General features: G+C 34.9%; 1 protein-coding gene across 1 annotated transcript in view; it reads right to left on the minus strand.

Annotated features, from left to right (window-relative positions):
• Positions 1-677: 677 nt before the first annotated feature.
• OTOGL (otogelin like) overlaps positions 678-23,593 on the minus strand; it is a 142,010-nt gene continuing 119,094 nt past the window's right edge. Inside the window, 14 exon segments of the mRNA XM_077770188.1 lie at positions 678-945; positions 1,614-1,693; positions 4,380-4,425; positions 5,883-6,002; positions 9,030-9,134; positions 9,568-9,746; positions 10,790-10,853; positions 15,595-15,635; positions 15,721-15,825; positions 16,350-16,451; positions 17,824-17,931; positions 19,070-19,174; positions 19,654-19,866; positions 21,935-22,120. Of these exon segments, the coding sequence (XP_077626314.1) occupies positions 745-945; positions 1,614-1,693; positions 4,380-4,425; positions 5,883-6,002; positions 9,030-9,134; positions 9,568-9,746; positions 10,790-10,853; positions 15,595-15,635; positions 15,721-15,825; positions 16,350-16,451; positions 17,824-17,931; positions 19,070-19,174; positions 19,654-19,866; positions 21,935-22,120 (1,655 nt within the window). The 3' untranslated portion in view covers positions 678-744.

Here is a 23,593-nt window from a genome sequence, read left to right on the forward strand (position 1 = left end):
TTTACATAACCTAAAATCCTGTAGTTCTATGATTTGTCTCTAAGCATCCCACTCTATAACTATCCAGATGCCAATTTTAGCTGATTACATTTACCAGACTAAACAGTAATGATAAAAGAGTATTATCTTTTTTTATCTTTTAAATCTTTATTTTTGAGAGAGAGAGAGAGAGAGAGAGAAAGAGAAAGCAGGAGAAGAACAGAGAGAGAGGGAGACACAGAATCTGAAGCAGGCTTCAGGCACCAAGCTATCAGCATAGAGCCTGATGCAGGGCTCAAACTCATGAGCTATGAGATCATGACCTGACCCTAAGTCCAAGGCTACACCGACTGAGACATCCAGGGGCCCCAAAGAGTACTATTACCTTAAGTACTATTACCAAAGCTTTGGCAGACTTTGTATATAAAAAAATCACTATTAGGTGAAAGTGAAAGAATTCCGCAAAATAACCTTCTAATTGATTAGAATCCCATGGCTGATCCTACTGCAATTATATACATAACTGCATTTCAGCTGAACAACTTAAAATCATTTGATTCTTTAAAATAGAGTAAATCAATAAATCTAATTTTTTATAGGAAATTCTATATATTCTGTGCCAAGCGTTCATTTGCCATACCCCAATAGTCTGAAAAATACATTATTGTTAAACAGAATAAATCTACCAGTGCCTAAATAATAGTGTTAAAAGTTAACTTCACTTGACATTATGATTGTTGCATAGAGTTCCTGGAAACCAACAGTTTAATTCCACTGGCAGGTGCAGTCTATAGGTTCCTGAAGAATGTGCATGACTTCAGTGCCATTTCCTGAGCAATACAGAGGCACAGACAAGTTTCGCACTCCATTTTCACGACAACACTTGCAGAATCTTAGATGGCTCTCAATATTAATGTTATATATGGTAGCAGATGGGCATTTTCCATCACAAGATGCAACATTTATCTGTAAGGAGAGACAATGAGAAGAGAATTCTTAAAATTTTTAAAAACTGGCTATTTGATTCTACTAAGATATCAAATGAAAGCAAAACTTTATTATCACTTTAACTCTCAAGCTTCTGTACGTTAGAAGACTGCAAAAAATACTGGGTTGAAACTTAGTAACTCGAATAAGTCAAAGAGATATACTATGGTGATGCCTAAGACAGTAAAGCTGATGTAAATCAAACTATGAAATATGTGTGAATACACAACTAGACAGGTATACGTAACATGTTCATCACAATCTAATGATTCTATGGTAATCTGTATTATATCATGGCTCGTGTAAACTGTAGTATTGGAGAGGTCATACCAAACAGAATAAAGTTAGAACTAGGACTTTTTTGCTGAGTAAAATTGCATGGTTAAGAAAATATGTAGTCAGATATATTTAGCTTTATTTTCCATCTCTAGATTGCAGTTATGATTCAGAACTATTGATTATTTATGCTAATAATAATTCACACTTCTTCACAAACAGAATATTTTAACATTACACTGTCTAGTCTCAAAGTTAAATATTGTGACTATTGGCATTTTGTTGGTTTACAAACATATTTAGTGCTGTGATGTATGTACTTTTGGAAAGATACATGACCTTTATGTGACAAATTATATTTTTCTACTTACAGGATTTTGACTTATACAGTCCTGTTTCCTTATGATTGATTTAATGATCACTTTCTGGCATATTCTTTCTTCTCGTTTGCCTGATAAAATATAAAATGTATTTATTCATCTGAAGGCCCCTGTCAAATTATTTCTTAACTCAATTAAACATGATGAATATATTAAAGTAAATGATGTATATATTAAGTAAAATATGTTTCTATGTGAAGATGTACTTAAAAGTTTCCCTCATATATTTTATGTTCAATATTTGTTTTCACTTTCTAAATAGATTTTCTCATATTTCTAATATATACTTATCTCTTTATCTGATTGTCCTAGAATAGTTATCATCATCATAAATCATTCCACACATGTAATAAAGCTAACATTAACCTGTGTTTATTATATATAAATAAAATATATACTTAAAATTCTAAAAATATGAAGTAGTTTTTAAGATGAGGAATAATAGAAGTATATATACATGTACATAATAGTCATCTATACATATATACATAAATCTATTTTAAATTTAAAAACATATTTAGAACCACTTTATCTTAATAGGTTTTAATATAAAATCATACGTGAATGTAATTGAATTATTTATCAACCATTTGAAATGTATGGATGAGTCATATACTTGGTTTTATGGCTCTGAAATGATCTCTATGACTTCACATTAAAAGACTTTATATTAATTAATGATATATTAATATACCTCCATGTTTGTGATGGACTATCACTTGATAATACATCCAAGAATATATATTTAACACTAGATGAGAGTGGATGCAAATAATCCCTGAATCAGGATGTGAAAAAACCAAGGTTCTTATGAACTTGCGTTGCTACTTTAGGACACTCACTGAGATCATTCTGCTGAGTTTTCTTGTTTGCAAAAGACTGGAATTAGATCTCCAGTTTCCAAACTAGTTTAGTCACAAAATCTTTAAGTGCTTATATGAAATTCCAACATGTAACATATATAAAAGTTGAATTAGGTTGAAGCAGAGGTGACTAGCAAAGATTGCCTGAACTTAAGCTGTCTCCTTAAGAGAACTGGAGTCGCATCTCCGTTCTCTTCCTACTTAGTTTCTCAGGAGCATTTGATCCAGTCCCTCACACTCTCCTCCTTGAAACACTTTCCACACTTGGCTTCCTAAAAACACCCTCTTTTGGTTTTCCTCCATCTTATGTGTGGCTCTACCTCAGACTCCTATGCTTGTTCTTTCTCCTTTCTCCAGCCTCCCAACCATAGCCTGGCCAGAGGTTCAGGGCTGGGGGCAGAGGGCAGGCTGGTGTGTACCTTATGATGCTTTCACTCAGTGGTTAGTTACTCTATTAGCCTTTCTATCCCCATGGAAGAAGGAAGAATTCGTCAAGAAAGAAATTATTTTAACATGACTTCTAAGGTACCTACCCTCTTCTTTCCGTCACCTTCACCCCTGTGCGTAACCAATCTTTGCTGTTTCCTCTGCTGTCAATACTTTTTATTCTTCCAGGCTGACTTCCCAGAGACATTCAGTCTCTACACAGATGACACCTCACCACAGAGGCATTCTCTAACCACTCACTTCAGTTAGCAACCTGCTTTCCCACCCTCCCTCCCTTTTATTTCGTACTATTTTTCTCTATATCACTCACCACTCCTTGACATAATGGTATATATTTATGTGTTCATTGTTTCTTCCCCTTCTTGATAATATGCACAAGGCATGCAGTATTGTTTCATTCACGATCCTAGTCCCAGGGCCTAAAAGAGTGTCTGATACATGGCAAGCACTTAATAGAAATCAGTTTGATAAGCTAATTTGTGCAATGAATATAACTGGGACAGCATACATTTATTGTTAGTTGGCTGAACTTATTTGTACCAAGACGCATTTCCTGTTCATTCCTTAAAGACTATTGCAACATATTTTGTTGAGCACAGCACCTGTAGTAGCCCACATCCAGTCCCTCCAAGATAGCCCCGTCACCCAGAAGCAAAGACTGAAGACAAGAATTCTGTGATATCAAAGCAGAAACTATTTCACAAGTCCTTACATGTCAGATGGGAGAAACTGAGATAGTCTGGTCCTATTCTGCAATGTCGGAGAGCTTGACAGAACTGAAAGGTCCTAGACCCAGGCATTGGACAGGCCATCACTGATTAGAGCAATCAACTTTTCAGAACCTTCATTTCCTTATCCATAGGGGAGATCATACTGACCTTCCCTCCTACCTCCCAGAATTTTTGTGAAAATTAGCTGCAATTACACTGCAGTGGGCAGTGTATCAAAAGTGTAGGTAATAAATGGTAGTATTGTGGTCAGTTGCATAGAATTTCCCCTATCTGCCCTCAGATAACATAATGTACTTACTTGTTTAATAATTAACATGGGGTTATAGAATCCAAGGTCTTTATTGAAGTCACAATGCCATTCTCATCATAACCTACTTAACTTTATGTGGTACAGTATGTTCCAAGCAAATTTGACACCACAGACACCTTTTAAACTTAAAACCGATTAAAATCCCATGCAATACCTTTTGGGAAATACAACAATAAAGAAATTTCTAATATTTAAATTGAAATTCATCTAAATTAAAAATACTTTATTCATACTCCAGAAGACTAAATTACAAAGTAATTAACCACATGGCATTTAAATAATAACATTATAAAACGTGCTTCTCTCCTTGCATCATAGGATCTGAATTTTATGAGAAAAATCAAAGTCACCATGAGTAATTAAAACTAATCTATCAAATTAATGCATGTAATATGTCCTCACTTACAGATCTTGCAACAGCCTTCATTATAAAGCTTTACAACTCCTTCATTCTGGGAAGAGACAAGGAATAAAGTCAAAATTCACAGTGTTTGTTCATTTCCTCCTGGACTAGACATAGAGAACTAACTCTCAGTATTTTATTAAATATCACAAAGCCTTTATAAGAAAATGATAGAAATGTACTATTTGTTTTTGAAACTAGGAGCAAATATTTTTGCTTCAATTTAATTTCTTTTTTTACAAGTAATATGAACAAGTGCAAAAAGATTAACTCACTTAAATGAAAACTTAATTAATTGTAATTAATAATTATTATTATATTATATAAAATTTTAATATTATATGTAATATAATATTAAAATAATATAATTAATTAATTAATTATAATTCCTTATAATACATTTTAAATACTACAAAAAAAAAACTTACCAGAGCAAAGTACTATTAGGTACTCTAAATAGATATCATTATATATTTCAACTCCTTGAAATAACCAAAAGTACTCTATGAGAAAAGACTAAGTTCCTGAATATAATTAAATGTTAAAATGATGTATCTTTTTCATTAATATTTCATTATTCAAAAAAATCCCCCACATCAGGATGACTGACCTTTTCTTACCTAAGATCAAATTAAGAAAATTTTATTAATTATCTCTCAAATTCTTACAGTAAGTTGTTAATTGCTTTTAGTAACTTGCAAATTGCAATTCAAGCAAAAGAATCTTGGCTATAAAAATGAACCTGTGAAATAAGATGATGCCTAAGATTCTGTCCAGAGCTGAAATTCTGTTACTTTACTATATATGGTGTCCATCTAACCAGCCAGCTAGCGATCATTACTAAAAGGGCACATCTTGAAAAAAAAATCAGTAAGATTATGCTATCTCTCTGCACTGAAGAAAAATATTGCCTACACAATAGAATAAAGCCTACTTTTCATTAGGGATTGGTATCTCCTGAGTAATTAAAGCTACAAAGGACCTCATAAGAAAAGTATCATTTCCACAAATCTATTTTCCCACTGGACTCTTCTCTGAGAGAATAGGGAATTGGGATACATGTGCCGAGTTCCACCACGGCCTATGCTTCGAGAAGCTAAGACAAATTTCACTTAAGCCAGCAGGCATTAAAAAGTGAGTGACAACATAAATCCGGCTGTGTGTTTAAGAATTGAAATGGGCCAACCTCAAATTGATTATTAATTCACACTGAAAGAGATGCTAGATCTGCTGATCAAATGACTTTTCAATAATTACTTGATCTACACATTAAAAACCTAGAGATACCACATTGTTAATTCAGGGAGAATCAACATTATTTGAAACACCATTAATAACTCAAAATGGCAAACTGAAGAACTATAATAGAGCTTTGATGTATACATGAAAATAAAACATACACCAAAATAAATAAGCTACTACATATGTATGTACTACCTTGGAAAACATATTATTTTCTAAGTTATATTTAATACTATATTTTCTTAGATATAAAAAAGTACAAACCATTTTGCATTCAGTCTCATTAAAAGGGGGACAGACCATACTGTAGTTGAAAATCATTGTCCCTTCATCAGTCTTAACACATTCATATGTGGTACAATTATAGTGCCAGGTACTTCCTTCCTAAAAATAAGAGAAAGTTACTGTTCTGCCTATTAAAATATGATGTATTTCTCTTTTTAAATATTTATTTATTTTGAAAGAGAGAGAGAGCAAACATGCATGTGAGCTAGAGTTGGGCAGAAAGAGAGAATCCCAAGCAGGCTCCATGCTGTCAGTATAGAGTTCAACGCAGGGCTCAGTCTCACAAAGAATGATATCATAACCTGAGTCGAAATCAAGAGACAGATGTTTAACTCTCTGAGGCACCCAGGCGCCCCAAAATCTGATATGTTTCTAAGAGAATATTCCCTATCCAAGTCAAGAGGCAGAGAACGTCTTGTGGCATAAAATGTCAATCTGGAAATATCCCCAAATTTATCTAAAGGAATTAAAATTATGTGTATAGGGTGTGTGTGTGTGTGTGTGTGTGTGTACGTGTGTGTGTGTGTGTGTAGTTTCATACTAGATGTAGCAGCAATGTACTAGACCTGTTATTTAACAGGTCCTAGAGAGGAAAGAAACAAATAGGTATCAGTTTCTACTACAGGGTTAATTATCCAATTTGGCCAAATGTCAAAGGTCTTCTTCTAATATTCTCTCACTAATTATAAAACAACAAATAATATTAGTTAATACACCTCCTTTCTTGAGATTTGTTTATTCTTCCTTTTACTCCCTTATCACGAAAAAAATTAAAAAATCTTTGGAGGACAGTGATTATTGATTTATGGTTCTAGTTTTATATGCCTTATGGTTGTTTTAAAACATATTCCTTTTCTTTTGACAAAGTTTTAAACACATTAACTGTTTATTTCATTCCTGATTTTAGAATTCTTATTTAGAAGTAAAATCAGCTGAACATAATTATAACATAATTATTGGGCTGTAACTGTCAATCTCTAATTTTATTTTACAATCCACATTTTAAAATGCTTGCCAAACTCTGGCTTGTAGTTTCCTTTTGCAGTAAGGAATTTGGATGAACTTCTTTTTCTCCAGATTCTATTTTAACTTATGACTACCTTCAGGTCTATGAACCTCAACTGGAAAAGATCTACAGGTCCAGATATAAAAGAAGATAAAATATTCAAATTAAAATAATTCTAATATTTGGTTCAAATAGTACTATTGTATTTATCTGAAATAAAAAATTAGTTCCATAGAAATAAGATTTCTAAATAACTAAAGTTTATTTTTGAAAGAGCCAGGAGTTAATGATCTTGATGTATATTTACCTTGATTACATTACTTGTTGCATTCTAAGATTTAATTTATTTTTAAGAGAGAGAGCGCAAGCAGGGAAGGGGAAGAGAGAGGGGGGGACAGAAGATCCAAAGTGGGCTCTGTACTGACAGCAGAGAGCGCAATGGGCTGGAACTCACCAACTGTGAGATCATGTCCTGAACCAAAGAAGGACGCTCAACTTACTGAGCCACCCAAGTGCCCCAGAATTCTCAAAAAATATTCTGAACAGGGGCGCCTGGGTGGCTCAGTTGGTTAAGCATTAGACTTCAGCTCTGGTCATGATCTCACAGTTTGTGAGTTTGAGCCCCACATTGGGCTCTGCGCTGACAGTGCGGAGCCTGCTTGGGATTCTCCCTCTGCCCCTTCCCCACGTGTGTTCTCTCTCTCTCTCTCTCTCTCTCAATAAATAAATAAACTTACATATTCTGAACATAATTTAATCTTTTATTTATATATCAGGCTATCACTGTAAATACTACATATACACAGATGGTTCCTGGATTATTGATAACAGAGTTTTTGTTGCCCTTTACTAAAAGCCCCAAATTATTGTTTTTTCAAGTACACTCTGATTTCTTTTCTCTCACTGACACCTATGTCTTCCTTATCATTTTAGAAGCTTCCATTTTCAAAGCTCCTTCTTCAGAATAATATAGGAGTGCCTGGGTGGTTTAGTTGGTGAAGAGTCTGACTCTGGATTTTGACTCAGGTTATGATCTCAAGGTTCATGAGATGGAGCCCTGCTTCTGGCTGGGCATGGAGCCTGTTAAAGATTCTCTCTCTCCTTCGTATAATACAATGTATATTATATTATATTAATTATATTATAAAACAGAATATCACTAGGATGAAACAGAAAAACAATATAAACACTATTTAAATCAGAAACACTAGTTTGTGCATAATGGTGAAAAATAGACTATGGCACAAGACAATTCTTATTCAATAAAATGCACAGGATTGGAGAAATCTGTTTTGGGGGTATGTGAGTAATCCCATGTAATTAAGAACACGAGATGTAAGACCTCTGGATAATTAAACTATTTGAAAAACTTAAGGATGGCAACAGTAAATTGGAACTACTTTTAGGTAATGTAAGTTACAAAGATTAGTGTCACTCCCAAATCTGATGCCATCACTAATAACTGCACTAAAGTGAGAAAGTCCCATTTTTCTATTCTAAGGAAGGAGTATGTCAGTCTACAACCCAAATGGAGTTATTATGAGATAATAGGAAAATTCTGAATAATTATTTTGTTAATTTTGGTGGAAAGGTGATATTGCATTACTGACTCTTGAGATCTTCTTTGTAAAAAAAAAAATTGTCAAATACTCAATCTTTTCTCTTAGTTACTCATTGAAATCTTCAATACCTGAAATAATAACATGCTAACATCTTGAGTTTCAGATTTCTATTAAAATGCTTCATTTTAAATGAGTGAATAAAATAATAATGTTTTTCCCCCTTTATTCTAATGATTAGAAAAAAGCAATTCTTAAAGCCCATTCCTCACATCTGGAAAAAAAAAAAATGAAGATCTGTAAAAAAAAAAAAATATCTGTGAGAAATAAGTTTAACATATTCCTTTACAGCAGGAATTATCAGAAACTTTAAAATGTAACAAATGTAACTGTGTCTTGTGTGCTGCATATGAGTGTGTTCATTGTATGTAGAGCTATGTGTATGTGTGTGTGTATGTGTGTGCATGTGACATTTTTCAAACTTATTTAAGAACACCTTCAGAAAATAACACAGAGAGCTACCCTCCAAGGAACATATTTTAGGGACTAAGGAATTCATACCTCATGTATAACTGATGTTCCATTTTCCATCTGAAATTTGCAGGATACATTTTTGCAGGTACCACAGCAATCGTAATCACTTGGAGATGGAGTATACACCTGGTGCTGTGTATAGTGACAGTACATTTAGTTAGCCACATAACAATACCAATAGTTTTAATGAATCCATTATGAAAGCTCTTCCCAGTATAACTATATCTCTCTCAGAACACCCGTAAGCATTTAAAAGGTTGAATTTGGGGCACTTCAAATAATAATTTACCTCATGATTTAGAAATGAAGTAAATATTAACCTTTACATCTAGCAGCCAAGATTCATCAAGCAGGTCAAGTAAGCTATATAGATAAACAGATAATAAGGCTCAAAATGATACACAGGAAAAGGAAAATATGCATTATGTACATTACACATTACTAGATTATTGAACTATTTAAGTGTATACTTTTAACTTACAGAATATTCACTAGTTAAGATTCTACAGCTGCCATTTTATGATTAATTTAACTCTCACCAGCATGACTTACAAAGAATACTTACAATGTCACATTCTTTTGAACAGTTCACCATTGTAAAATTCAGAGTGTGAAAGCCTGTATCGTTATCTTTTTCTTCCAGACACTCCACTGTATAACAGAAATTCCCTTCCAAATACTTTATCATAGACTGGCCAGGATTCAATACTGATACTTCTTGAAATACACACACCTCATCCTTTTCTAAGAAAAGGAAAACAGTCAATGAAAAGTACTATATTTTTAATCAATCAATGGAACTTGTATTTAAGTTTATGTTTTCATTGTGATATCCAATTTCTTCAAAAACAATAAAGATCTTTCCCTTTATAAATTGTTAATAACTCAAGAGTTTACTTAATAATGAATGTAGCACATTTATTCCTGCTCTTTACTGTCTGAACTGCCTTCAAAAGCTATACTTTATAGCACAACTCCAGAATGTTAGACCTAAATGATCATCAAGCTACTTGTTCTCTCTTCTGGAAACATAACATGACAATTTAACAGAGAAGATATAGAACGAGGCAAAATCCAAATCAATAGTGGTAGGGCTTTTCACTGTAGGATTGTATAACGTTTCATGATTTTAATGGTTATTTTGAGATAAAATGATCAATTTTTTTGTGCTGTAAAATAAATCGTGTTGTACATCATACTTGACAAGTAAGATAGCTAATACAAAGTAAAAGTGGCATATTCAGGTAAGCTAGAATAGTGATGAAAATACAGCTCAGAAGTGCTCTGTGCCTTGCCAACACTGAATTTAAGCCTTTTCTCCTATAAAAATACAAGTTTCAAGCTGTTGAATAAAAGCTTTTTTCCTATTAACCTATTAATACTTAATACAAAGATTTGTTATTTTTTAGAAAAACCAACTCTATGTTTTGCAAAGTTAACATGCGTAAGGATGGAATAGTGATCAAAGTCTCTCACTTCTGGATGGCTATTTTAAAAATAGTAAATATATGTATTTAAAAGGACCATAGAATCAACTTTAAATTCCAAAAAGCCTCTATGAAACATATTTACTGTTCTGTCCCATTAAGATATCTATCAGAACATTTAGTTATTACAAAAGAGGAAACTAAAATATGATAGTGAATGTTTATACTCAAAAACTGGCACACATTTAAGCAAATGGCTTAAAATATGTGATACAACTCAAATTTTTAAAATTTGTTAATAGTTAAAAATAGATAAAAATAACAGTCATATCATTTAGAAGTGAGAAAAAATATAGTTACCACAGAGATACTGTACACATCCACAGTCACTCTGAAAGTTATGATCTACCGCAGTAAATTCTCCCTGTTAGAAAGATATTATTATTAAACATGACTTACACAGCTTCTCATACAACAACTATAAAAATATATACACACTATAACAGTAAGTTCCCTACCATACAGCCAGACACATATCAGGTGCTTAATAAATATTTGATAGTGAACAGGCTTTGATTAACCCAACGGTCATTTAATTAACAGCCCACAGAAAAAGTTCACAATAAACAATATGATCATGGCACTTAATCTCTTAAGTTTTAATTTCTTTATCTGTTAAATGAGTGAAGGTAGAGAAGATGATCTTTATGGTCTTTACTGACTTGAAAATATTGTTTGGTTCTGAGCTTCTAGTGGGCAATAGGAGATAAGATAATACTTGCTAACCCTGGAAATTTTGCTTGGTGCAAATGTTCTTGATCTTCTCTATCAAGGTGGCCTAAGGTTCTGATGTTTACATGGAGCAAGGATGCTACAGTATAGAAGTATACTTCTATAGTATAGAAGTACAGTATAGAGCAGAAGAGTATGGTAGAGTGACTAACAGCATGGACTCAGGAATAGGCTCCCCTGTGCCCACCTCGAGTCTGCTGCCTACTAGGCTGTATGATCTAGCGCAGGTTACTGAGCCAGTCTTCTCCTCACTTCCCTCATCTGTAAAATGAGGATAATAACATTGCCTACCTCTTAGGTACTTTTGGAGAAATTAATGGGTCAATTCATGTAAAGAACTTACAATAGGGCAGACACACAGAAAGTGCAGTATAACCTTCAGGTGTCGATAAAATGCTTTAATACCAATACTTAAATGTTGTCCTGTCAGGAATGGTGTATATTCCTCTCAGTGTCGGACCAGGCTTAAAGTTTCAAGAACTGCATTTTAAAGAGCAACTTTTTCTGAGGGCATTTCATCTTCATATGATGTCAGTAATAAAATTAACTTGATTCTTAATGTAAAATATGACTAATAAATTCATAGTAACATATAAAAGGTACTTTTCCCCATAAGCTAATAATATCTTACCTTTTATAGTGCTTTACAAGCTGTAGTTCCATAAACATTAACTCATTAATCTTTTTTGATTTTTAGTCATTACCCAATTCCAAAGGGATTGGAAATAAAATATTAGAAATATGGAGCTAGATAAGCAAATCATATTCTCCCACGGCATAAGCTCCAAGTTGGTGTGTTTAACTCCCAAGGAAGCATCCCTCTCCTTTAAAATCAGTAGCGACATCACCTTAAGCTGTTTCCACTTTTTGGCTACCATGAATAGTGCTTGCTATGAATGGTCATGTACAAGCTTTTGTGTGGACATATGTATTCATTTCTCATGGATATACACCTAGGAGGGGAATTGCTGGGTCATAGAACTATATATATATATATATATATATATTTAGCCTTTTGAGTAACTGTCACAGTGTATGCCAAAGCAGCTGTACCATTTTATATTCCTACAAGTAACATATGAAGGTTCTAATTTCCCCACATCCTTGCCAACATGTATCTGTCTTCTTAGTGGGTGTGAAGTGATATCTCACTGTAGTTCAGATTTTCATTTAACTGATAGCTAATGATTTTAGGAATCTTCTCATGTGCTGTTAGCCATCGTATACCTTTATTTGGATAAATGTCTAGACACATTCATACAATGGAGTATGAAGTAACAGTAAAAAAGGAATGAAGTACTGACACATACTGCAACACAGATGAACCTTGAGATCATTATGCTAAGTGAAAGGAATCACAAAACCACATATTTATATGATTCCACTTATATGAAATATTCAAGATAGGCAAATCTATAGAGATATGACAGATTCCTAGGGCTGGGAAGTTTGGAGGAAATAAGGGGTGATTGCTAACAGGTACAGTTTCTTTGAGGGTTAATAAACTTGTTCTAAAGTTGATTGTGTTGATGGTTGCAGAATTCTACAAACATAAGAAAAACCATGGAACTGTGCACTTTAAATGGCTGAATTGTGTGGTGTGTGAATTATATTTCAATGAAGTTGCTATTTAAAAAAGAAATACTGCAAAGGTCTAACGTAGACTCTTTAGGTTGAAATACATTTGTTGTCTATATGAGTAAACTAATGTTATTTAAAATAATATATCATCTTAGAAACTGAAACAAATATTTAACAACTATTCAGAGTAGGTACTCAAGAACAATGGGTCCGGTCAATGGTTGTATAGAATCATGAGTGTTAAAATTATATCATGCATATGATTACATATATTCAGGTAGTAAGATGTTCAGGAATATTGCAGCTACTGCATATGTTCTGTGTGCCTACCACAGTGCTGATATATAATATAGCAGGCACTCAACAGATGCTTGGAGTATTGAGTAATGTGAATTTTTGATTCATAATTAATATTCAGACATTGAAAGTTGAACTAGAAAGCTAGATAGGCCAGCATCTAGTCCAAATATTGGGGATGGAGAAGAACACAGGGAAAGGGTAAGTGGAGAATTGTAGAACCCCACAAGAAGAAACAAACAAATCACCACCACCACAACAACAAAAAACAAGACAGAGAGGGATGGACAGGAAAGTGGTTGGTGAGTTGGTGGTCAGGCCAAGACAGGTGTTAAAGTGGCACATACACACGTGCATACACACACACCCAGAGTTAAGGTAACAACCAAAGTTTAAAGAATAAACATAGAGGCTTCTCCCCAAAAGCACTTCAAAAGACCCAGAACCCAGTATGCACAAAATCCCATAGGATGAGGGTTGTTAGGTTTATATTGTGTTTGAAGTTAATGAAATGCCTCACGACGTTGTATTACCTCTTTCAGGCCAGCAGGAGCGCTCTGAGTGAGGCTGAGTAAAGGTGAAATCAGAGGGTGTCTACTTGGCTGCTTCTCTGGTGATCAGTGCTTACCCAAGGACCCAGGACTCTTGGACGTGCAAGCCTTGTAACCTTAAAAGTTTTGTAGATCTTTCTCTGTCTCTGTGTATGTGCATGCGTGTGTGTCTGTGTGTCTCACTCCATTTCTCTGTCTCCTCCTTCCTCCTGCTTTTTCCCCTCCTTGTCTTTTCTTCACCTTGTCTCTTCTTCATTTTTTCCTTTTCCATCCTCCCTCCCCCCACCACCCCCACACACACATACACACATTACAAAGGGCCAGGGTCTTATTTTTTGCCCTCCTAAATTCACCTTCTCCCCTGTTCCTCTATACAGATCTTGCTGTACCCAAGGTTCTCATTCATGAATGACTAAAAACAGTCTCTGGCTGATCTCCGTCCCTCTAATGTTTTACTGTCCTTGTCCTGCTGCACAGGAAAAGCAAAATTAACTCAAACTCCATTTTCATCATAATTTCCATCCTGTGCAGGACCCTTTCTCTCTTCTGTCATATTAAATCTGCAGTGAGTTCCTCAGATTAGGGCTGTTCTATTTCAAGAGTCTGGTACCATCACCACACAAAATGATTTTCAACAAATATTAGTTGAATGAGTAACTGCAAAGAAGTAAACAAATTAAATCTAAATCCTTCCAGCTTGCCTTTAAAGCCATCTTCAATATACCAATTTGGATAGTTCTTCATCTCCCATTGTTCCTTGCTCTACCTCAAGTTAGCTTCTCCTCAAGGCAAGAGAGTCATCATTACCTTTCAGAATACATATCTTACCTCACCCTTTGGTGTGTTTATTCATGTTCATCCTAGAGTCTATGTGGAATAGTTCAATTCCTTTCATCCATTATTCTAACCTGTCACTTTCTTCCAAACTTATCTTGATGGTGAACTTCCCTAGAAAGTTCTCCATCATGTATTGTGCTACTTTTGTAATAATATAGCTAATACTTATTGAGTCCTTTCTAAGTGTCAAGTACTATCTAAATATTTAATATATATTAACTTATTTCATTTATATGATATAGGTATTGTTATTATGTTTATTTTTATTTTTTAAGTTTATTTTAAGAGACAAAGAAGTAGGGGGAGGGGCAGAGAGGGAAAATTCCAAGCAGACTCTGCATGGTCAACACAGAGGCCAATGCAGGGCTTGAACTCAACAAATCATGAGATCATGACCTGACCTGAAACCAAGAGATGGATGTTTGTTATTATTTTTACATTGCAGATGAGGAAAGTAAAGCATGACTAAAAAAGTCCAAGCCTGGAATAAAAACAAGGCAGTTTAAACTTGCTTTTGTTCTTATTTAGACTTAGGTCTTGGCTATAGTTTTTAAAGGAAATGAGTTACGGCAAAGTAGAAAGAATAAAGGAACACCAAAAAACACACCATAAAACAACCTTTGGTTTGAGTCCTAAAGATTTCAGTTAATCATTTACTCTTTCCAGACCTCAATTTCCTTATTTACAAAATGTTCATAGATAACAATTATGAAGTAAGAAGGTAGAGTTCCATGTTTATATCCCTTCCTCCTCTGCAACAGATGCATCTTTGGCACAATTTCATGATGAGTCACTAGGGACACCTCTCGATATTGAGACAATCTTTTTTCCAACGTTTTGCTTCATTTTCAAACCAGTGAAGTCAAGTAGATAATAAGACTAGTAGATTCAGTCACCCGCAAAAAAATAACGTATTGCATTTTCTTATCTAAAATAAATAAAAAAGGTTCACTTCTCCCTGATGCCAGCACAGTTGCTTTAACCTACTTCAGTATCATTTAATGAGGATAATTTCATTAACTCTGAGAACTCAGATATAAGGGAGATAAAGGAAGAATTAAGCTAATTTACATAATATGACAATTCAATCAAAATGTGTGTTCTTACCACTTCACAAGTTGGCATAACAAGGTTTTCACAGCTACATTCTAAAAGGCAAAAAATCAACATATTTATATTGATCAGAACACATACTGTACTGTAATAAAACTTTGAAGTATGAATATTAGTTACCACAATGCCACGTTGGACAACATTGACCAGATACATTTTCTTTCACAAGGTTCATATCTTCTGCACAGTTGAGTAGTGGTGTAGGACAAAGATGTGGGTCACAAACTAAATAGAAAAAAATGACATGGATGAAGATTAGCCCCTTGTAGAAGAAGCCTGTCCTCACTACCTACCATGTAGTTCACTGCCGTTGCTGATGTAGGGCACAGATTCCTCTTTCCCTGCTGCTGCCTCTCCCACCACTCATCGGCCATGCATTTATTGATGAGGATGGAATACATGACTCGCAAGCAGGTACAACAGTAGTAGAACAGAACAGTTCATCAGGTGAAGGACCCTGAGAAATGCTGGGTGTGCAAGAAGAGAAAGGAAGTGGAGAAGGTATGGAATCATCTAGAAAGCTAGTCATTCTAGGATGATGATAGAAAAGTCGTAGTAATCTATTTGAGGGAGGTAATGATATTATCCAAGAAGAGCTCTTAGATATAGAAAAACATTGCATATATTTCATATGTATTTTATATGCTAGAACTCCATGGAGGTCTGATATAACAGTACAACTAAGATTCATAAGGCTTCTTAAATACTGGACACATCTAAATATTTTAAATTAGTTAAGATATACTTACCACAGTAATACTGAGGACAACAAAAATGTGTGGTATTAAGATCCACAGTGAGAAATTCTCCATCAGTACATAGAGGAATAGGTTCAGTGCAAGATTCACAAACTAAAAGTAAAACAAAAAGCCAAAAGTCACAGCTGAGCTAAAAACAAATGATTAATTCAGATTACGACACACATATAAATCATCATGTTTAATAAAATAGGAACCAGGGAAAACAAGGCTTTAACAGATAGATTTCTTCATTTGGTCATAAAAACATTAATACTAAGTAAATATATTGCATTATGCTTTCCAAGCACAGTGAGAGAAGAACACCATCTTATCGGAAATATAGAGCATTAAGATTTCTGGAGCAACTTTCTTTTTTCTAGAATCAAAATGTCATTGATTTATTTACTTAAGTTTTCTGAATTCACTACCCTTGATTACTCCAATTTATGGCTGAATAATACAGTAGGCATCTGTTCTTTGGAGCTGTTCAGTATCCCTTTCCCAACTTCAATTGCAGCTCCCTGAACGACCTTGAGGAAATGCCCCACCCACACAGCTTGGAGTGACTCTTAAGAAAGGTGCCTGATCCTCAGCAGGGCTCTGTGTAGAAACAACCCACATAAACAAATCAGAATCTCTTTCTATGGCATTTGAATCATAAATAGAGCACACCAGAGCAGGAAATGGATGCTGCTGACTCAGTCATTAGTGACTGCCACCTAGAGTAGCTGATTTCTTTCCTTCCCAGGGCTTGGTCTGCTTCATCTTGCTCCTACAAAATCTTGATCCCCAAGCTTTCCACTAATTGGTTGTGTTTAAGCTGACTAATACCAATCCGTTTTGCCACTTGCACTCAAAGAACCTTAACTGGTACAAAGAGACGTGTTTTGATTTCCTTAGGTACATCTGAAACCTATGTTAATCACTGATCTTATAGATGATAATTCACTTGCAATGAAAAATAGAGAGATTTTTATTTTTCAATGTGCATTTCATCAGATAGAATATATAGCTCCACAGGCAGCCTTTTCCTGGACACCTTTCATTTCTACCATTCTCTTCCAGCATCATCATGCGCATACATATATCAACACATGCTATATAAATGAAATTGTAAAGAGGTTCTATAATGGCTTTGCAGAGACCATTATTTTAGTTTGTTCTTCAAGGAAAGCCAAAGCTAAATTTTTCTCTAAATACAACTGTGCTATCCTTATTAAAGAAAAAAAAACTTAATTATATTGTCTTGGGCATGTTTTTGACGGGTATATATAGTCCATATATATGTTAAGGGAAAGTAGTGTTAACTGTAATAATTGTTGAGTCATTTAAAATGTTGTACTTACTTTTCAAATGTTCTTATTCAGTTGGGTTTCCATCAATATATTAGCAGAATATTGGTTACCATCAGTCCCATGAAATTTACATCGAATAAGAGATTTTCCCTCCCTTTGTCCCAAAAAGTTATCTCAGGAACACTTACCACAGAGAGGAGAAAAACAGCAAGGCTCTTCCTGTTGAACTTGAATCATGAATTGGTCTTCTCTGCATTCTGGAATTGAAATACTGGGACATTTCAATGGGTCACATTCTGCAGAAACACAAAGACATTTGAAAATGTGTATGGGGTGAAATGATAAATAAAGTGGTATGGTTTACTTCTCTTTGAATTTATCTTTATCCTGCTAACTCAATATGTGTTTGGTGGGGGAGGGTTCCCATACAGCACCAAGTAATTATCCAGACACCAGCTGGGTTTCCTACAATTCAACTCAATTCTGACACTATCTGCAGACACAAGTTACAAGCCCACCTTGTAAGCCGTACTTCTGGCTCCCTGGCTATAATCAGAATTTCCACAGCCTCTTTCTCGAGTTTGATTAATTTGGTAGAACAGCTAGCAAAACTCAGAAAAACATTGTACTTATCAGATCACCAATTTATTATAAAAGAATATAACTTGGGAATAACGAGATGGAAGAGATCCATAGGGCAACGTATAGGGAAAGGGCACAGAGCTCTTATGCCCTCTCAGAACACAACAGGCCCTGAATTCACTTGTGTTCACTAACCCTGAAATTCTCTAAACCTCACCCTCTTTGGGTTTTTTTGTTTTTTATGGAGACCTTATTAAACCTGATTGGTTTAATCTTTGGCCATTGAAGATCTCATCCAACCTCCACTCCCTCCCCCCTCCCTGGAGATCAAGGGGTGAGACTGAAAGTTCCAACCCTTCCATCACCGGGTTGATTCCCCTGGCAAGCAGCCCCCATTTCCAGATTAGCTAAGGGCTTTCCAAACACAACTCATTAACATAACAAAAGACACTTTCTAGGTCTCCTCCTTTAGGAAAAGCCAAGGATTAGGAGCTCTGTGGTAAGAAGGCGGTGGAAGACCAGATCTATATTTCTTTTTTTTCTTTTCTTATATTTCTTATTATAAATCACAATATCACACCTGCTATTTCTTATATACTTCTGCTGATTAAGATCTTTACATTGAGTTAATTATCTAAATACATGTATTAATATAATATATAATCTTAACATTTATATATACATATGTATTTATAAAGAAATGGCAGGTTAAAAAAGAACTATCTTTAGCAAGACAACACCACAATATTTTATAACAAATCATTTTATTGTAGACACTGAAAGTGAGAATCTAATCCACTATTCTGAGCAAACAATGAACCTGACTCTTATTTTTCCTAGCTAATCACTCACCACATTGATGCTGTGGGCAACAAGAAAGAGGACTATGGCCAACAACCAATTTCTGACTATCAGTACATGTTGGAATGGCAGTTTCACACAAGGTCATGTCACAACCTGGAAATAAGAAACAGAAGCATTAAAATATTCGTGAATATAACTAAAATCTGTGCTTCTAACTCAGATCAGGGAAGTAATTCTCACTATACATGTTTTTATACTGCAATTAAATACATTCAGCTCCCAAATGGGTCATATGTGAAAAGGTAGCCAATCTAAGGATTATTTATTATGATCTTTCACCCTCAATTGTCACAAGTCAAAGATTCCCAAAAACTTTATCTTGTCACATATTATTGAATATTATTAATTGCTAATAGCCAGAGTTTTGCATGTATATTTCCAAAATCAGCAAAAACATTAATGAGGTAAAACTTGCTTTGAGAGACTATAAACAATATTTACGGTGATATTTCTGGTTTTATCTCAACCCTTACTTTTTTTTATACCAAGCATTTATGCACGGCTTGCTTTTTCACAAATAGTATCAACATATTTTGTGGCATTATCTGTAAGGCTTCAGCCCACATACACACCACAAACTGCCTTTGAACAGCAGGTCCTCTTATCAACGATGCTCAGGACAACTTCAGCCTCTCGTTCACAAGTTGGTGAGGGCTCTTCCTCACAGTCAGGTTCTATAGGAATAATACTTCCATTCCCGAAACATTTGTAAAGGGCACATTCGTCAATGCCGCCATTCCAAACTTCCCCAGCAGTGCGAGGCTGGCCTTCACTATCAGTGCATGCTTAAAAAGATGGACAAGGTTATATCATTCATAAGCCAGCCACTAAAATAAATGAAGCTGTGATTCATTTATTGTTTAGATTTCAGACCATGCTTGGTTCAGCAACATAGATAACATGTCACATATTTATCCTTTCTCCAATTGCCCTTTTTATCAGCTACTAGCTTATGTTTTTCTTTAATGGAATTTATAACATAGTCTACAAAAATATTTTTCCCTCTACAACTATCTGTAAATTTGCATGTCTTCTATAAATAGGATAATTTGTTTATTTCTTATTCATTTTGTCCTGTTAATACAATTTATTTAGTTTGAACAAACAGTAAAATAAACTTAAGTTAGTTTTAAAATATTAACTGTTAAAACTGAGTGGTATTATCAAGCAATTATCAGGGAATACTATGAAAAATTATATGCCAACAAATTGGACNAAATGCTAAATGTGGGAAGTAACTAATTATTTAGTGACTCTTGAGGTTTTATTATTGAAGTTTTACTTAATGATAAATATGGCCCTATAGTGGTTCTTTTAAAAATAATAGAGATGAGGGGCACCTGGTTGGTTCAGTTGGTTGAGTAACTGACTTCAACTCAGGTAATGATCTCACAGTCTGTAAGTTCAAGACCCACATCAGGCTCTGTGCTGAAGGCTCAGAGCCTGGAGCCTCCTTCAGATTCTGTGTCTCCCTCTCCCTCTCCCTGTCCCTCCCCAGCTTGCTCTGTCTGTCTGTCTGTCTCTCTCTCTCTCTCTCAAAAATAAATAAATATTTAAAAAATAAAAGATAATAATAGAGATGAATAGTGACCAACATATCCCCAGCCTCATATGAACTTCTTTTCTATTATTCTCTTTACTGTCAAACCAACCTCACACATTAAAAAAAACCAAAAAACAAAAAACAAAAAAACATAAGCACTCCTGTTTATTCTCAGTCTTCTACAAATACTCTTCTCAATGGCAAACACAAACTTTCTGGAACTATCTGTGCATTTCACTTCCACTTGCCCATTTTCTTTCATTATTAGTTAAATCCTTTTTCTTCTAACCACAATGATAAGCCCTATGACTGAAAAAGTACTGCACTACAATTTCCTCAATTTTGTACTATTTTCATCTGCAACCACAATAGAGATGGTGACTCAGAATCAAGTGGTTTGAAAATGAAAGTAAAAAAATTAAGTGTTTTTTCCCAGATAATAACACTATCTGACATTTCTCAAATAGTTATTTTTCTCTAGGCACTATTGCAAAATACTTTGTACTATTTTATGCATCCCCACACTAACCTCACAGGTTAAGTGCTATTATTCTTCCCATTTTACAGATGTGTAAGCTCAAAAAGGTAAAACTGAATCATTATTAAGTGAAATAATTGGAATTTGAATTCAGTGCACATCCCATGTTCTTAATTCTTAGTTTGCCATACTTTTGCCCAATTATTACAGGAATAGGTAGAGATTAAAATATATAACCACCATGGGTTAAAAACGTGATGAGGCTTAAAGGGGACACTTGTGATGAATACTGGGTGTTGTATGGAAGTGTTGAATCACTAAATTCTATACCTGAAACTGATATTACACTGTATGTTAACTAACTGGAATTTATTTATTTTTTTAATTTTTATTTATTTCTAGGAGAGAGAGAGAGAGACAGTGTGAGCAGGGGAGGGCCAGAGAGAGAGGGAGATACAGACTCTGAAATAGGCTCCAGGCTCTGGAGCTGGCAGTCAGCACAGAGCCCGATGCGGGGCTCGAACCCATGAACCGCGAGATCACGGCCTAAGCGAAAGTCGGACGCTTAACCGACTAAGCCACCCAGGCGCCCCTAACTAACTGGAATTTAAATAAAAACTTGGGACAAAAATAAAAACCTACATTACCAACAAAGCTTCTAACTTGGTTCACTTCAATTGAAATCATATTAAAATCAAACTACAAGTGAACTGCTTTCCTTTCCAACACCTATATAACCTTTGATCAGTCTTTCTTAGCACATCTCCTCAAGATCTAAAGTTTTATTTGTTTGCCAGTTCCCCAAGAAGTAATTCTGCACTCTGCTGCTTACCACACTCTTCCTCTGGAATGCACTGAGTTGAATCTGGCCTGTGAAGAATGGTTCCATTTTTGCACACACAATCTTCTCTTAAATTCAAACATGAAGAGTGTCCAAAGAACCATCTGTTCAAACATGTTCTTGCTTCACAAGTCCTCACACAGGGTTGATATTCCTTCCCCTCTGGGCAATTCAGAGCTATAAATAACAGAGAACACAATTTGCTAATGATAAAAGTCACCTTTTTGAATTATAGGAAAAGGAAGAAGTGTCAGATTTCTCTTGGAAAACTAATTCTGCCCATTTCAGTCTCTACAAAGTTCATTTTTCATTTATTATGGAACCAAAAACTGGAAACAAAACAAGAAGTAGGTGTTTCTGAGCATCTTCAGATGTCCGGCTAGTATTATATTATGTTACAGTAGGAAAAGTTTATCTGATTTGTAGCAAATAATATGACCGTAGGCACCCCAGATCTGATTGGGATAAATATATTTTCAACTAGTATGAAGTTACTTCTCTGTGTAGTGAAGATATACAACAGTCTACTCAGGATAAGCACAGAAATATGCTCTGAATATATAACTCAACCAAGTCATCAACAAGAAAAATGCTGCATAGTTAGGTTCAATCCTTCACTGTCACAAGAAACCACCACTGTGAGCAGTTTCTAAATGATGTTTGCAAAAATTCTTTTGATTTTCAGTGATCTTAAAAAATCATACTTTTAAAAAATGAACACGTAGCTGGTGGGGATATAAATTGGTAAAATCTCAGTGGGAAAACAATTTGACAGTGCCTCTTAAAGTTAGAGATGCCACACATTTCCCATGAATCAAGTAACCCCACTCTTTTTTTTTTTTAATGTTTTGTTTATTTCTGAGACAGAGAGACAGAGTGAGCAGGGGAGGGTCAGAGAGAGAGGGAGACACAGAATCTGTAGCAGCCTCCAGGCTCTGAGCTGGCAGTCAGCACAGAGCCCGATGCAGGGCTCAAACCCACGAACTGTGAGATCATGACCTGAGCCAAAGTCGGACGCTTAACCTACTGAGCCACCCAGGCGCCCCAAGTCACCCCACTCTTGAATAGTGATTACCTCTGGGAGCAAGGAGAGGTAAGGGATAATATGGTACACCAGGAGCTGTTTTATTTCTAAAACAACATCATGTAACCAGTGTTTGGGATATATTATTCTTTCTCTACGTATCTTATTTTTTCTTCTAGGGAAAATGAAAACTTTTATTTTATCTTAGAACATTTCACTAACATTCATTTTGACCATCTTTTACCACTTAATCCATTTCATTGCTATTTCTTAAATTAAATTAACATCGTTTTCTGTAAAATGTGTCCAGGACTGGTGGTAGGTTGAATAAAATTTTTATGAAAAGCATTACAACTTGATGAGAAAGCATGAGCCCTATAGATAAAAATGGGCAAACTATATAATACAGAGAACAAACTAAGAGTGGATGGGAAAGTAAGGGAGAGGGGAAAATGGGCGATGGGCATCGAGTAGGGCACTTGTTGGGATGAGCACTGGGTATTGTATACAGACAATTTGACAATAAATTATATTCATTTAAAAAAAGATTAAAATGGACAAAGAATACATACAAAAGAAGAAGGATATGCAAACATGTATTTGGAAAAAGATTGAACCTAGATATC

This window comes from Crocuta crocuta, unplaced genomic scaffold (genome assembly GCF_008692635.1).
Source record: "Crocuta crocuta isolate KB4526 unplaced genomic scaffold, BGI_CrCroc_1.0 scaffold317, whole genome shotgun sequence".
In the NCBI taxonomy this organism is placed as follows: Eukaryota; Metazoa; Chordata; class Mammalia; order Carnivora; family Hyaenidae; genus Crocuta; species Crocuta crocuta.